The following is a 16,686-nucleotide window of genomic DNA, read 5'->3' on the forward strand; positions in this document are numbered from 1 at the left end:
CAGAACCTCAAGGTAATAATGTTGGTTAATTAACTTTCTGACTCTCTGGTACCCATTCAACCATTATCACGCCATTGATATAAAAAAAAAAAAAAAAATGATCAGCATTGCCATCAGTTTTGACTTGCTCATTCTTGCATTTTTCATTCTCGGTGATGTGAGAGTTTTCCAGTGTGCATCGATTGTCTCTTTGTTTCTGGATCATACTAGAAAATCCATGTCTCATCACATGCGATGATCTTCTGCAAGTCCTGCTCCGATGTCAGCCGTTCCATGATGTTGGTGCAAATTTGTTTCCGGACATCTTTCTGTTCCTGACACAAGTTTTTGGGAACCATTTTGCTGCAGATTTTGTTCATGTTCGATTGCTCATGCAAAATTTATCGTGCAGTCTCCTTATCAATGTGCACCATGTCTGCTATCATCTGAATCCTTAATTGGCAATCGTTGTGGAAAATTTCATTAATTTTCACGTTTTTTTCGTTTCCTGCTGTGACAGAGACCTGGTCGTTTATCTTGTTCAACGTTTTCTCGACCTACAGCAAAGCGTTTGTCATTCAAACATTCGCACATGTGACATTACATTATCACCGTACACCTCCTGCAACAGTTTCAAACACTCGGTTGGCGATTTCTTCAATTTTACAAGGAATTTGGATTAATGCGCTGCTAGAGTTTAACGTTAGACATTATTCAGGCAAAGCGACTTCATGCTTGTTTCTTTTATAACTGCCTACAGACTAACTACAAGCAACAGTGAACAGTGCTTATCTCAACTGCTTTTAGAACCTTCAAGATCATTCATGGCACAAGCACATTCCACTGCTACGAGTACACGATTCACAGCACGCCTTGTCTCATTATTTAATAGCCATACCTCATATAAAGAAATTGTTAAATAGCAGTAAAAGCGTACAGTAAAGCTCTTAGAAATAGCTGCATTTAAGCTGACTGTATCTAGTGGACTTGTTTCAAGCAACATGTAAAGGAGGGATATTTTACATCTATCAAACATCTGTATACTGATAGATAGTATGGGTTATGATCAGAAGCCCATTAAATTGACAGTTAATGGGCTTCAGATTTGTGATTTGGCTTTTATAATTCATCATTTCAGAGTAAATTTATTGTCTCTAAACATCATCATCAAATTCCTGCCATGTACCCTCAAGGGATGTACAGGATATGACAGTACTACATGAAAAAATTACATCATTACTAACTTCCTATCTACAATTTTCCTCCAAATCAGTCTGTTACTTGTCAAGACTACAACATTATCAGATCTTATATTTCTATCGTCTAAGGAACTTTGTACCGTATCAATCCACCTATATCTTGGTCTTCCTCTGGGTCGCTTTCCTGCCAACCTGGCAGAGAACACTTGTTTTGCTAATCTTTCCTCTCCCATTCTATTTAAATGACCATACCACCTGAGATTAGCATATCTCAGGTGCTATGGTCTCATATCTGCGGTCTCTAGTCTTTGGTCAAGTGTTTTACCTCTGACCCAGCTCTCAGATCCATAAGTTAAAACTGGTTTGAACACTGTGTTGTATACAGTTAATTTAGTGTTCCAAATAATTTCTCTCTTATTCCATATGAATTTATTCAATTGACTTCCCACCATACCAGCTTTGCTGATTCTGTTGTCTATTTCTATATTTAATTTACCATCTTCAGTAAAAATCGTGCCTAAGTAGCTGAAATGTTTTACTTGTTCCACAGGTTCTCCATTCACAACACAGTTGACATTTTCAATGATTCTGCCTATTTTCATTGTCTTTTTATTGCTGACCTTCATACCATATCTATTACAACAGCTATTCAATTTAGTCAGAGAATCTTGCAGACTTGTAGCGGATTTATTTAGACGTATAACATAAAGCAAAGAGCTGACATTAACATCTCCAATTTTGATATCATGTTTAATACCACTTTCCTTCATAATGTGATCCATATAGATAATGAATAACAGAGGGGATAATGTACATCCTTGTCTCACACCAGATTTAACATTAAACCATCTTCCTGTACTTCCTTCATTTCTAACTGCTGACTTACAACTCAAATAAAGACTAAGTATTGCTTGATATAATGCCCCATTGACACCATATAACTACAGCGTATTGAATAGCTTCTCTCTTGGCACCTTGTCATATGCCTTTTCCAAATCGACAAAACTTAAATACAGATCTTTGTTATATTCCCCGGCTTTCTCGACTATTTATCGTAAAGTGAAGATCTGATCCTGATAGCCTATATTTGGCCTGAATCCAGCTTGTTCTTCACCAAGCTTTTCTTCCACAATTCTTCTCAATCGTTTCTCAAGTATAAACTTGCATAGATCTTGCCAGGAACACTCAGTAGGGAAATACCTCTATAATTCTCACATTCAGTTTTATTTCCCTTTTTATATATGGGTATTATGAGAGCCCTACTCCAATCATTGGGAATTCGTCCCTCTGTCCAGGCTTTCTGAACTATGCAGTGCAGCCACTGTAAGACTTTTATACCACCATACTTCAGCATTTCTGGTCAAATATCATCTACTCCTGCTGCCTTTCCACATTTCAAGCCTTTGATGGCTTTTTCTACTTCAAGTATGGATATGTATTCCTGACTGCATGCCTGGTCAGTGTTTTTTATCACTGTGCTGTCATCACTACTTGTTTCATTTAGCAGTTTTTCCAAAGTAATTACTCCATACTTCAAGGATATCTTTTTCTCCTGTTTTCATGTCACCTTTATCATCTCTAACTCCTTTTACAGCACTCTTTCCTCCATTCCTAAGCTTCTTCAACAACCTCCAGAATATTTTGCCACCTTCTTGATATTTATTTTCTATATTCTTGCCAAAATCCTCCCATGACTTTTGTTTAGCTAGTTTTACACACTGTTTAGCTTTCTTACATTTGTCTCTGTATTCTTAAGAGTAAAAGCTGACTTATTTGCCAGGAACTTTTGATATGCTTTCTTCTTTTCCTTCACTGCCTCTAACTTCCTGTATCCACCTGGGAGTTCTGATTTTTTTATCCTTGCACACAACCTCACCACATGCCTCTCTGGCAGAATCAATCAATGTTTTCTTCAGAGTTTGCCACTGAATCTCCAAGGCTTGATTCCTGTTCTCAAACTCTTTCATTTTCTTTTTAATAATCTTTCTGTATTTTAGTCTACAGTTCACATCTGTGAGCTGCTCAAGTTTTATTCGCTTTAAAACTTTCTTACATGTTATTCTTTTCAATATGAAATTCAATTTTATCCTGCTCAAGACTAAATAGTGATCACTTCCAATTTCAAATCCTCTGTACACTCTGGTGCCCTGCACCAGGGAGAAAACATCACTATCAACAATAACATAGTCAATGAGACTTTTCTTATTCCTAGCCTCTTCTCTCCATGTGAATTTGTGCACATTTTTATGTTGGAACATGGTGTTAGTAATAACCAGTCCATGTCCTGAGCAGAAATCCAATAGATATTTGCCATTATTATTAGCTTTGCTCTTTTCACCAAATTTTCCCAAAATATTTTTGTATGTCTCACAATCATTTCCTACTCTGCTATTTAGATCCCCAACAAGGACCAACTTTTCCCTTTTTTTCTAAGGCGTCAAAAAATTCCTCCACTTACTACCTTAGTAGAACCTTCTGTGGGACCATAGGCACAAATAAGTCTCATTGTCCAGTTCCCCATTCTCATATTTGCCCACATTACTCTACTTGAGACTGACTGCCATTCAAGAAGATTAGCCTCGTATTTACTGTTGAATACTATGGCTACTCCTTCTTTTCCTTGATTGTCATTGCCTGAATATAACATTTTGTATTTATTGCTCAGAAAGATCTCACCAGTTTTGGTCTTTTTTGTTTCAGTCACCCCTATTATGTCGATCTGGTACTTATCTAATTCCTCAGCTAGCTCCATTTCTTTGCCATTCAGGCTTCTTACGTTGATAGTACCGATCTTTAACTCCGGTGATGTTGAGTTGGGGTTTGTTTTCAGATTTGTTCCAGTAGCTGACTTTTTGCTGTTCACCCTGGTTCCCTGGCGAAAGCAACGGGGGCCTTGTTTAACCGGGCGACGCCCCAGCCGTCATGAAATTTTGTCATGTTGTACCATCATTTTTTATTTTGGTTTAACCAATAAGAATACAATTTTGTCGGCTAAATCCCAAATTGCCAGCCCATCCTCGTTCGTTCAGTATCAAAGTAGATACCCAACAGGGTGCACCACGAGAAGGTGAGGATTGGACATTAGGTCAGAAGCCCTGGTCGGTTCTCCACATTCCTTTAAAGGCTATGTGGAGGTCTCCTCTGAGTTATACAACTTTGACCCTTAAGCACCCCTTGACTCTAAACCTGTATGCAAATTCATTTTCAAGATAATTGACAGTTTTGTTTGCTGAATTCTACTGTTGCCTTACTTTTATTGTGGATATTTCTGAGTTTCAAAGATGCTAATTGAATTTCTATGCCCGGTTTCTTTGGAAACTAAACTAGATGTTTTGTGTTTTTGTATTATATGATGAAATATCATTCTAGAGCAAAGTGCTAATATAAAAAGGTCGTATTCTTGCATGTGCGATAAACAAATTTTCTGTATATTTTATAACTGCATTCTGTGTGCTTTTATCCTGTTTGCAAGTCTAAGGCACCTCTGAGGAAAATCAATTTTAGCAAACTGTTGGTCCTCTAACAGATTGTGGGTACACTTCTAAAAATAAGTCTAATATGGGGTTAATCTGTCATGAGAGCAATGCCTCTAGTAGGTGGTAATTCTTTACACTTACGTGCAAGTTTAAAACTGGAAATGCAGTTTGTATTTTTTTTCTCCAGCTGTTTATATTGCTTATCCTGAAATAAGCAGTACAAATAAAAATTTCGTCACTGCTGCTGTTTAGGCTTACATTTGTTGTGTGGGTGTGGGCATGAGAAAGAGAGAGAGGAGGAGGAGGAGGAGGTGGGGGTTAAAACTACATGCATGAACACTTATCGTTTTTTATGTCTTATATTCAAGTTTTGATGTCTATTATTTGATTATTAGTCTGTTTTATATATATTTTTTTGCTTTGAGTTCTTTATAGAAAACATGCCCATTCATCTGTTATGTGTGTATTCTATGTATTCATCTATGTACCTAGAAGTTAATTTAAATCTCTGGCATTCTTGATTCCTGATACAGTAACTGTGTTAGCTAATGCAGTAATTATTTCATAACATGCTGTTATTAAAGGGGGTGGAATGCAGTGACTTATATAGCAGCATATTAATACCACACCAGCGTGTTTGGTGAAGGCAATTAAGTCTACATTGTTCTGTACCTTTCATTCCTTTCTTAATTTCAGTAGGTTGCATTTCCAAAGATTGCTTTTCACAACAGTTTATAGCAATTTTAATGTTTATAGATTTTTGACAAAAGCAATTTTCAGCAAAGAACTTTATAAATATTTTTTACAAAAATCTATCAGAAATCTTTATCTGAGTTATGCTTTAATTGCTGATCATGTTGGAGATGGCAGTGACAGTGTTGAGATGGCCTTTAACGTGTGTGATTTTTTCACCATGGAATCCAAAAATGTAGTGAAATGCAACAAATTAAAAAGCAGTTCATTAATTGCATATGGAAAAATGTTAATCTACCTGTATATTATGTTTATGCTTTCTGCTTTCTTCTTCTTCTTGCATTAAGCTTCAGCATGTTGCATCTATGATACTTCGGTGTAGGCTCTTCATCAATCATTTTTGTTACATACCAACTAGTCTTTTTTTTTTGTTGTTGTTTCCTACTCTCTTGCTAGTTTCACTATTCATTTTGAGTCTGTTCTATTACTATGTTTATTCCATTCTGATCTTCTCTTTTTTTGTACATATTGGTTCATAGATTGTAACTGACATTCTTCATAAATCTTTTTACTTTATTAAAATTTATTTTGTTAGCTATTTTTATTAACATTTTCATTTCACACGTTGTTTTTTGATGTTTCTATTCTTATTTCACATGCATAAGTTAGTATTGGTCAGAGTACTGATTTACATATTCTTGCAGTTTCTTTTTTCTGACTTTATTCTATTTTTTTTTTTTTTCACATTTCTTCCTAAGTATTTAAATTTCATTACTTGTTCAGGTATTTTTCCATTTAGCTCTAATTCACATTTTATTGGTTCTTTTGCAATTACCTTTTTTTTTTTTTTTTTTTACATAGACTGAAAGAATCATCTTATCTGATTCCTTTCTTTGTGTTGATATATTTTATTGTACCCAAAAACTGAATGTGTAATATCTTTGATTGTTTTAATAACTTGCATTGGTATATTTTTTGATTCTAGTACTTTCAGGGCATCCTGTAATCCAATTCTGTAAAACTTTCTCTAAGTTAATGACATGCATGAATATTGGTTTATTTCAGTTGCTTTTTCTGTTTCGGGTATACCTCAGTCATGTGACATGTTAGGTTCCAGACCACTGTTGTATATTGCATAGCTAATCACTGTCTCCCCCCCCCCCACTTGTATATTCATGTAATGATTTAATAATGCTTTTAAATAGTCCGTAGTTGTACATAAATGAGTTAAATAAAACATTCATATATGTCAGAGATATGCAAACAAAAAATTTAGAATAATTTTCGCAAATGAAATATATTCTGAATGAATGGTTGAGTTGAACATACCAGCCAGTTTTGGTCTTCAATCTACATCATTACAAGTAATAATGTAGATTGAAACTAGTGTAGTGCTTTTCGTTCACTAACAACTTTATTTTTGTTTTAAAAATTGTAACAATAGTAGTGCAATATAAGTTTAGGCTGTGGCTTATCTCAGTGTTTGATACACCAGCATCACTAAATTTAATAATTTTGATCGTAGTATGTAATGTAACAAATGTTCATGTCTTCTTTTCACTGGATGCAAAAGCATCCTTATTTAAAATTTTTATTATTATTATACCTCCAGTTAGTCCCAAAGACTCATCGAGGGAGGACACCTACTCTACAACTCTGTTTCCATCACTCAATCTGCCAACTACAACGAATTGCAACTACACCAACACCATCTACTGTCCACCACCACCACTTTTGCAGACAATCACAAACATCCATGCCCATGATGGAATTCGAATAATAATAAAATCAGATAATAGTTTATATTCAGTGAAACACCAAAACAGAAACAAATGTTTTTGTTTTGGTGTTTCACTTTGAATATAAATTTATGAAAATTATGAAAAATTAATTATTTTTCTTTATGAATTATTATGAATATTATGAATTATTTCTTAATGGTTTTTAGGTTCAGATATTGTTCCCTTCAGCACTTTTTTTTTTTTTGTTGTTAAACAATAGGTGCTGGTACTCATTCATTTCTAACAGGAAAATATAAAAATTACAGCGATGCCATATCCGTATGTCACTGTTAATAAAGGTGTCAGTACAACATGCCATTGTATACTCTCCCCCCCCCCACCAGAAAACAAAACAAAACAAAAAAAAAAAAAACGCTGCTTCCCTTTTGTAATGTTGCTACTGTAATGTTCGTTCTCCATTCAGTGGGAAACTGTCTTTCTTACAGGTATGTTTAATTAAATTTCTCGTGTTTTGGTAATTTCGTTATCTTCATATTTTCGTATTTCATTATGATTTCTATCAATTCCAGCTGATTTCATATTTTTTCAATTTTGAGATGACTGATTCTATTTAACTATTTGATTTCTATTTGATTATATTTTATTTCAATTTTACCAAATCATGTGAAGGAAAAGCTTGAGATGAGGAACAACTTAAGGTGGCAAATTCATAATCTGATAGAGGAACAGTAAACCTAAATAAAGGCCTGCCTTATCAATCTTTTGACTATCAGTATCAGGTACCAGAGTCTGAACTGTCAGGAACAGAGTTATCTTTGAACATCTTGTTCATTAGATGAAATATATGGCTGAGGAATATAACAAGAAACTTAAAAATGTCTGTGATTTCTCAATGTGAATTTATGCACATTTTATTATTGGAACAGAGCTAGTAATGAGACATGCATATGATCTAAGCAGAAATATGGTAGATGCTTGTACTGTTGTTGTTATCCCTTCTCCTGTTTCTTCAGAATTTCCCTAAGACATTTCTGTAAATCTGGAAGAGGCAGGATTTCCTCCCTGAAATCTAGTTTTTCACTTCTCATACAGGCAGACTAATCTGTTATCACATGCAGTTGACAAACAGCACAGCATATAATGAATAGGCATAACCATCCTCCATTAGAAAAAGTTTTTTTTATGAAGTTAGATTAGTTTGGTGTGTGTCTGTGTGCCTAATGTACAAATGGAAGATGATGATGATGTTGATGACAATTTCCATATATATAAAGCAGATCAGCTAAGCATAAAATGGATATTCTTGAAATATTGAAATGTTTGAAATCTTGTATTGTATTTTTAAAAAGAAGAAAGAAAACTAAAAGTAGTTAACTCCTCTGCAAATATATATATATATATATATATATATGTGTGTGTCTGTGTGTGTGTGTGTGTACAAAATTTGGTGTGATTGTGATATTCCTTATTTTGGCCAGACAGACAATCTATTGAATTATGAATGGAGGAACACATGAGGGACATTGCTTACAAGAGACAACGAGCCAGTTCCTTATCAAGCCATATCTTTTTCTTGGCTAATCCTAATGATGAAACCCCAAGTCATACAGTCTGCTGGGACAGATCTACTAACATAGTAGATCTGTCTGGGATTTCATTGCCATGATGAATTGGAGAGAAAAATCATAGAATCTAGGGAAATCATCCTCAACCCTGAACATCTGAATAATAATTTGAGCTACAACCTCCCAGATAGTCATTCAGCTGTAATCATGTACTGGCGTTCACGTGATGCTGCAAGCATGCACTCTCCTAACAATGCAACAAACGAAAGAACAGCTTTAAATACAACTACAACGTTTTCATACTAATTATGTATAGAGACTCTATGTTGTTCATAGTTTTTTTAACCTTCAGTGTTTAGTGTTTTTTCTTTTATAATGTCACCTGATGAAGGCTGTTATAAGCTGCAACTAGTTGTGTTTTACTATTAAACTCCCATTCAACTCATTTCACAATATATATATATATATAGAATATTGATATGAATTTCCTGGTTTTATCTCATGACTGTTTTTTAAATTTATGACATCTCTTTAATTTGAATTTTATTTTCCATAGTTTTTTGTGCATATGTTGGATCTTGACACAGACTTTAACTGTGACAAGACTTGACACAGTCTTGACACATGCTACTGGCCAAGACGTCTATAGACGTCAAGGTTATCATGGATGCGAAGTGCATATTAAAATTGTAATACCATTGGTATTACATTGAAATATATGATGGATACGAAGCATATGAGGATGCGTATTTGAGTATTTGATCCATAATGGCCGGTAAGGTGGTTAATTATATACTGGGTGGGTGGGTGGGTGTGTACTTTTTGTTTAAGGAGTTAAAATGGTTACCCTAAAAATAGACATATGGAAGGAAAGGATAGACATATGGCCTTTAATTTCAGAGTAGAAATGAAATGTGAATTGTTGCATACCTTAAATTCTTTTTCCACTTCTACTACAAAATTAAATTGGAACTAACATTCTGTAAATTTATGCAGAATTATTGACTACTGTGTATTATAAAGGTTTTTCACTGTTTTGTATTTAAATCTTGATTTAATTTAATATCATTTTGCAGTTCGTTCTCTCAGGAGTATATATGATATTATGTTATGTAATATACATGAGTCACATACTGTTAATATTTCATAGCTGGTTTCCTATCACTAATTTTTTTTCTACGTTAGTTTTTTTGTCTAACAAAATGAAATATACAGTGAATCATTTTTATTTATTTATTTTTAATTTTTTCTGTAGATGATCTTGATTTGGAGTTGCATCTTTCTAGGTTTGAATATCTTATGGACCGTCGACCACTGCTACTTAATAGGTAATTTTCTTTAAATTATTTCAATTAAAGAAAAATTTCCATTTTGACTTTTTTTAAATATTATTATTATGCAATTTCCTTCAAGAGTTAAAGAACTTGCTGAGAGAGAGAGAGAGGGAAGGAGGGCTTCTTCCAAGTCATGTAGTGTCTAAAGATGTATTATATATTTTTTATTTTTTTATATTATTTTTCTTTAAAAACATTCATTGAAGGTGCACTTGCAACATCCACTAGTAGTGAAGTGGACAACACACACGCACTTGACATGCCATGAGAAGAACCAGGAAACTATATATCAGAGCATTGTAATCAATGCATTGTTATCAAAGCCTTGTATAGGGGAAGATAGAACTTCCCAATTTCTACAAGTTAGTGTTATCTTCAGTGTTGCAGTTATTCGATATGATGACTTAACCACTTTGGCTGTTTGATTCCCTGAACTTTAACACTGTCTGCAAACACAGGGTTTCCAGTTTCATTAACCACTGAAAGCAAATTACTATTAAATCTGCCTGCAGTGTGTGTGTGTCCTCAGTTAAAAATGCATAACCTTGTGCTAAAACATTGAACTGATATCATCATTTGCTTGCAAAAATTATGTACTAAAAATATCCCTTATCACTGTTCTTAATTTTGCATAATCAGAGAGTTAATGTATATTACTATCCTGACCAAACCCAGGGTCATTAATAGACAATTCAAACAACAATAATTCAAATACAGAACCCTATTGTACTTCACTGGTCACTGTCCTCTTGGACTTGGTGGTGCTATACATAACTCTGATATCTATCAGTTAGCCACTCTCCTAGCTATGTCACAAGCCTATTTTGCATACTCATTACTTTGAGTTTGTATAACAACTTCTGGTATGCAAAATCCAAAAGTATTGTAGTATATCCATTCCCTTATCCTGCTTTGCAATCACACAAGTATAGTCTTAGCAAATTGCTAAAGCAAGGCCTATTCTTCTTAACAAAGCCATGCCATCCTGTATAAAGGATTATACAGGATGGCATGGCTTGAACAATAGTTGAACAATAACATTAGTGACATTTCCAGTTCTCTTGCATGTTCTTTCCACACCGTTGTTGATATCACATTCTTATATAATGAAAATATCTTGGTTTCCTTCACTCATTAGGAAACTTGCATATGTTGTACAATGCATGCATATTTCCTAATGAGTTGAACAATAAAGTTAGTGACATTTCCAGTTCTCTTGCATGTTCCTTCCACACCATTGTTGATATCGCATCCTTATATAATGGAAATATCTTGGTTCCTTCACTCATTAGGAAATATGCATATCATCATCATAACACTAATTATGGGTATAGGCCATATAAGCCTGTTCTGGTCTCATTATCCATCCAATATCCTTTTTTGAGGTCTACCCTGCCTTCTCTTTCCAGTTGGCTTATATTTTAGTATTTGTTTAGGAATATTGGGTGTTGGCCATTCGGTTTACATGTTCAATCCATTTTTGTTTATAATTGTTTAGTTTTTCTTCTATTGATTTTATTTTTAGTTCTTTTAAAATATCTTCATTCCTTTTTTGATCTAATAATGTGTAAAATATTTAATAACATGTGAAATATGCATATGTTGTATACAACACATGCATATTTCCTAATGAGTTGAACAATAAAGTTAGTGACATTTCCTATTCTCTTGCATGTTTCTTCAATGTCATCGGATGTGATATCAACACCATTGTTGATATCACATCCGTTCCCTGTCCATTCCATTGCTGTCTTTCAATCAAGTTCTTGCAGTAGCTTTAATACTTCCAACTCACTCACTTCTACCTTTTTATCCTTAGCATCCAGATAATTAATGGCTGCCTTGGATATGTACCTTACTAAACTGATTGCTTCGCACTTCAGCTACTGCTAAAGCATTTGATCCCTTGTCTGTTTTTGCTGATTTTAGTCATTCTCAAGAGCTCTATGAATTCCCTCTACTTTAGTTTGCATGTTTTCTGCTCTCTCTCTCTCTCTCTCTCTCTCTCTCTCTATATATATATATATATATATATATATAGAAAGTATTTTACCTTGGGTTTAATAAATGTTATGTATAATAAATAAAAATAAATTGTTCTGGTAAAATACTTATAAGCTCTGTATTACTAAAATCTTCATATTTCTAGCCTGGCTCCCACTGATGAGACCTCAATAAAGGTCGAAACCGGTCTGGGTAGTGGCCCATTGCCTTTAATACAAAGCATCATACATCTCCTCCAGGAGATGTGCTTTGCATTATGGGTAAATATTAAGATTAGTGATCAGAGCTTATTCTACTTTTACCATGAGTTATCTTGGTCTTGCACTACCTGCAGGGTCAGCTAGACTTGCATTACATGCAGGTGCAAACTTGACGTATTTGTCTGTTTGCTTACTTGGGAAATGGAGTAAAACCAGGTTTAAAATAGCTTGATATCTTTAACATATATATATATATATATATATCTCCTATTCTATATCTCCATTGTTGAAATCATCCATAATGACACTTCCACTTGTTTCCCTGAGGATTGCTATTCTGTGTGCAGTTCAGTCTTGCTTAAAAGAGGCTGGCTTGTGGCAGCATCCAGCTATGTATTTTGTTCTATTAACCTCTCTCTGCTTCTACCTCACACCAAACAGGTTTCAAACCCATTGACACTATTACTCAAACTACTACTTTTACCAATACCATCACCATTTGAAATATCTACTCTGGTTGGAGTAAAGCCTTCTGCAGTCATTAGCCATACTCTCTCATCTTTTATTCTTCTTGTCCTTCCTGAATAGCTAGTACTCATCACATTCTATCCCCTTCTCTTAGTCAGGTCTCACTAATTCCATACCAATACTAAAAAATATGCATACCAATATACCAAAAATCTATGGCTTTCTTGATGCTTCTGGTGTATTGAACATGTATAATAACTAGCCACTATACTAATAATCATGTAATTAAACTTGATTCATGAATCTTTGCTTCTGAAAAGTACACTTTGTCATTTGCTTGTTTAGTTAAACCCCTAATCATAGAATCACAATATATCATTTATATCTGTTTTCACCATTTTCTGTTCTTTCTCACCATTTTCTGTTCTTTCTCACCATTATTTTCCCCTCATTTCTTCACTTTTCTTAACTTTCCTGATAACTAAGCAGTTTGCCAGTCTCTTCAGTTTCTCTTTTATATTATTATTATTATTAAATTACGCCTCCAGGGAGTCCAAAGACTCATGGAAGGAGGGCACCTACTCTACAACTCTCCACCACTCAATCCGCTAACTACTACTTTTCATCATCTACTGCCAACCACCGCCACTAGTATTTTCACAGACAAGCACAAACATCCATGCCCATGGTGGGATTCGAGCCCACAGCCTTTTGACTGGAGAGCAGATATGCTAACCACTCGGCCAACCAGGCTGGCAATATTATGAAGTATTCATTATAACTGGGAGGTTTTTTTTGTCATTGTACTGCACTCTTGTATTGTTTCTTCTGCTCTGCTGTTTCCATATTACATATATCTTGCTCTCTCTGTCTCTCTTACTTCTTACCATTTCCATTCATAGATACATTCTTTCTTGGCTAAATCACCTGCCTGTCACAAGCACAAACATCCATGTTTGTGCTTGTGACAGGTAGGTGATTTAGCCAAGCTGCTCATTTGATCCCTTTTTAGAGATCTTGCTTGCATTTAAAACTTCACATTCACAATATGCATACCTCAAAATTCAAATTCCCCTCCTTCCTCCTATAAACCATTTCCATTCATAGATATATTCTTTCTTGGCTAAATCACCTGCCTGTCATAAGCACAAACATCCCGTGTAAGATGTATTCATCGCATTTGATGAATACATCTTACATGCAGTCCTCATCACACATAACTTCTCATATTGAAGTTAAACTAATTGCTAGTTACCTCCATTGTATGTTAGCATTCACATTAACTAATTCTACAATATAATATAATATATATGTGTGTGTGTGTGTACACACGCGCATTAGCTGTGCTTGCATTTAATTAAAACTCAGAGTTGATATTATTATTATTATTATTGTTCCGGGAAACTCCAAGGAGTCGACAGACTCATCGAGGGAGGCCCTAACATCATGTCAAGAACAACTATTCAACATTCACACAGTATCTATCATACCTTGCCTTGAACTCATTCACAGTCGTAGCATCCACAACAGACTCTGGAAGCTTATTCCACTCATTTACCACTCTCCAAGTAAAGAACCTAGCTCTAACACCCTTGTCAACCACGCTCTTGCCCAGCTTCCATGCATGGCCCCTAGTCCTCCCACCACCAGTCATATTTTCAAAAATATCTTCTGGATCAATCTTATAAAAACCCTTCAGTAATTTGAATGTCTCAATCATATCACCCCTCCTTCGCCTATCGTCCAATTTCTGCAACCCACAAATCTTCAACATATTCTCATAAGGTTCATTCCACAGACCAGCTATCATCTTGGTCACTCGTCTCTGGACCCTCTCCACTTCCTCCCCATGACGAAGAAACCCTGGTGCCCGTAACTGGGCACAGAAGTCCAGATGGGGTCTTATCAAGGCTCGATACAGAGGAACAACAACTTGTTCGTCTCTGCATGTTAAAGTATTTTTCAGAAGCCAAGTGATTTGGTGAGCTGTTTTAGTTACTTTTGCAATGTGCCCCCTAAACTTCAACTCCCTATCCACCAACACTCCCAAATCCCTGGCCTCATCAATCTCCTGGAGTAAGGTTTCACCAATGCGATATACTGCTGCTATTCTTTTCACCCCAAAGTGCATAACCTTACACTTTGCCACATTAAATTGACATCCATTTTTCCTAGCCCAGTCCTCCAAACTATCCAAATCATCCTGTAAAATTTTGACATCCTGTGCACTCACAATTGCTCTACCCAACTTTGCATCATCAGCAAACAAGTGAACACTTCCTCTCAGATCCTTTCCAATATCATTGATGAACAAATTGAAAAGCAGTGGTCCAAGAACAGAGCCCTGTGGCACTCCACTAGTCACAAGACGTCTTTTAGACTCCACTCCTGAATAAACCACTCTTTGATATCTCTCCTTCAACCACCCTCCTATCCATCTCACCAACCCTATATCTATACCCATCTGCTCCAGTTTACTGATTAGGGTTCCATGTGGTATCCTATCAAAGGCCTTGGCAAGGTCCAGTAGTATCACTGTAAACCCATTACCCCTATCCAGTTCAGCCGTCACTGTGTTATAAAACGTGAGCAAGTTACTGAGGCATGATCTACCCTTCACAAAACCATGTTGTCCCCCATACAATATCCCATTTTCATCTATCCAATCCTGTATTCTTTTCTAAGACCTTGACAATAATTCCTGATATGCTAATCGGTCGGTAATTTACAACAGCAGTCTTGGAACCACCTTTATGCAGTGGAACTATTTTCCCCTCTTTCCACCCGCTCGGGACTAACCCAGACCCGAGACTCAAATTAAACAAAATGGTCAAGGGTACTGACAACTCTTTAGCTGCTTCTCGTACAACACGAGCTGGTATACCATCCAATCCCACAGATGTATTGACATTGAGGTTATGCAACAGACTACTCACCTCCACTTCATTAACCACAATTCCCGTATAATCTACTGGTTTATTCGTTTCTGCAATGTCACCACCTGGATGATATACTCTTGCAAAGTGCTCACTCAGTAACTCAACTATCTCAAATGATTCAGTTATCTCCCTACCATCGGCATTCTTTAAAATCAATCTGCCATGTACATTTTTCCTTTTACTTGCTACATATCTAAAAAACTGTTTAGGATTCTCTTTAGCCTGCATGGCAAATGTTCTTTCGTAATCCTTTTTTGCTTTTCTTACCACACTCGTCACCCTTCTGGCCTGCGCTTTAGACCGTTCATGTGCCTGCCGGTCACCCTTCTCCTTAAATTCCCTCCATAGTTGTTTCTTTTTTTGCAACTCAAGCTTAATGGTGTTATTCATCCATTTAACCCCTACTTGATTTATTATTCAGACTCTAGGTATACAGTCAGCCATTGCTTCATGCAAGCACTTCTTAACTACCTCCCATGCACTATCAACTTCTAGTCCTTGCAGTTATACATGCCATGGCACTGAACCAATCAAATTCCTAAGCTTGTCATACTTTCCAGCCCGATAATTCCACATGTACCCTGTCTTAATTGAAAATTCTACACCTTTAGCCACCTCCCAAGTCAAGACCCTATGATCACTCTCACCGATTGGTGGCAATGTGGTCATATTTGTTACAGCCAAATCCTCAGATGTAATTACTAGGTCAAGCACTCTCTGACCCTAGTATTTTCCATTACATGCTGTCGCAGATAGTTATCCCTTAATAACCGCATAAAATCCAGTTCCTTCCTTCCGTGTGTCCTCTCCTCACTCCAATCAATGCGACCATAGTTGAAATCTCCCATAATAATCACCCTCCTTCCACCCATTTCTTCTATTTGCTTGTGCATACTGTCACCACCATCTTTTCCATCACCTGGTCTATAGCAGCACCCAATTGTATATTTAGTTCTGCTAGCCACAATCTCACACCAAATGGCCTCAAATGTGCTCTTTTCTCTATCCTGCAATTCAACTTCTATTCTCCTTGGCTGGAGCTCATCAGCTATCATCAACAATACTCCTCCCCCACCCCCCATTTTAT

The 16,686-nt window shown here is 35.8% G+C and overlaps 1 protein-coding gene across 2 annotated transcripts in view; it reads left to right on the top strand.

Moving 5' to 3' along the window:
- The window catches only part of fand (Pre-mRNA-splicing factor SYF1 fand), a 425,180-nt gene that overhangs the window by 154,932 nt on the left and 253,562 nt on the right, over nt 1-16,686 (top strand). For both annotated transcript variants that reach the window (XM_090399826.1, XM_090399816.1), the window contains one exon: nt 9,910-9,982. In XM_090399826.1, coding sequence (XP_090255952.1) covers nt 9,910-9,982 — 73 coding nt within the window. The remainder of the gene's footprint in view (nt 1-9,909; nt 9,983-16,686) is intronic.

Source organism: Typopeltis vanoorti, chromosome 1, assembly GCF_054136105.1.
Source record: "Typopeltis vanoorti isolate ZY-2024b chromosome 1, IOZ_Tvanoo_1.0, whole genome shotgun sequence".
In the NCBI taxonomy this organism is placed as follows: Eukaryota; Metazoa; Arthropoda; class Arachnida; order Uropygi; family Thelyphonidae; genus Typopeltis; species Typopeltis vanoorti.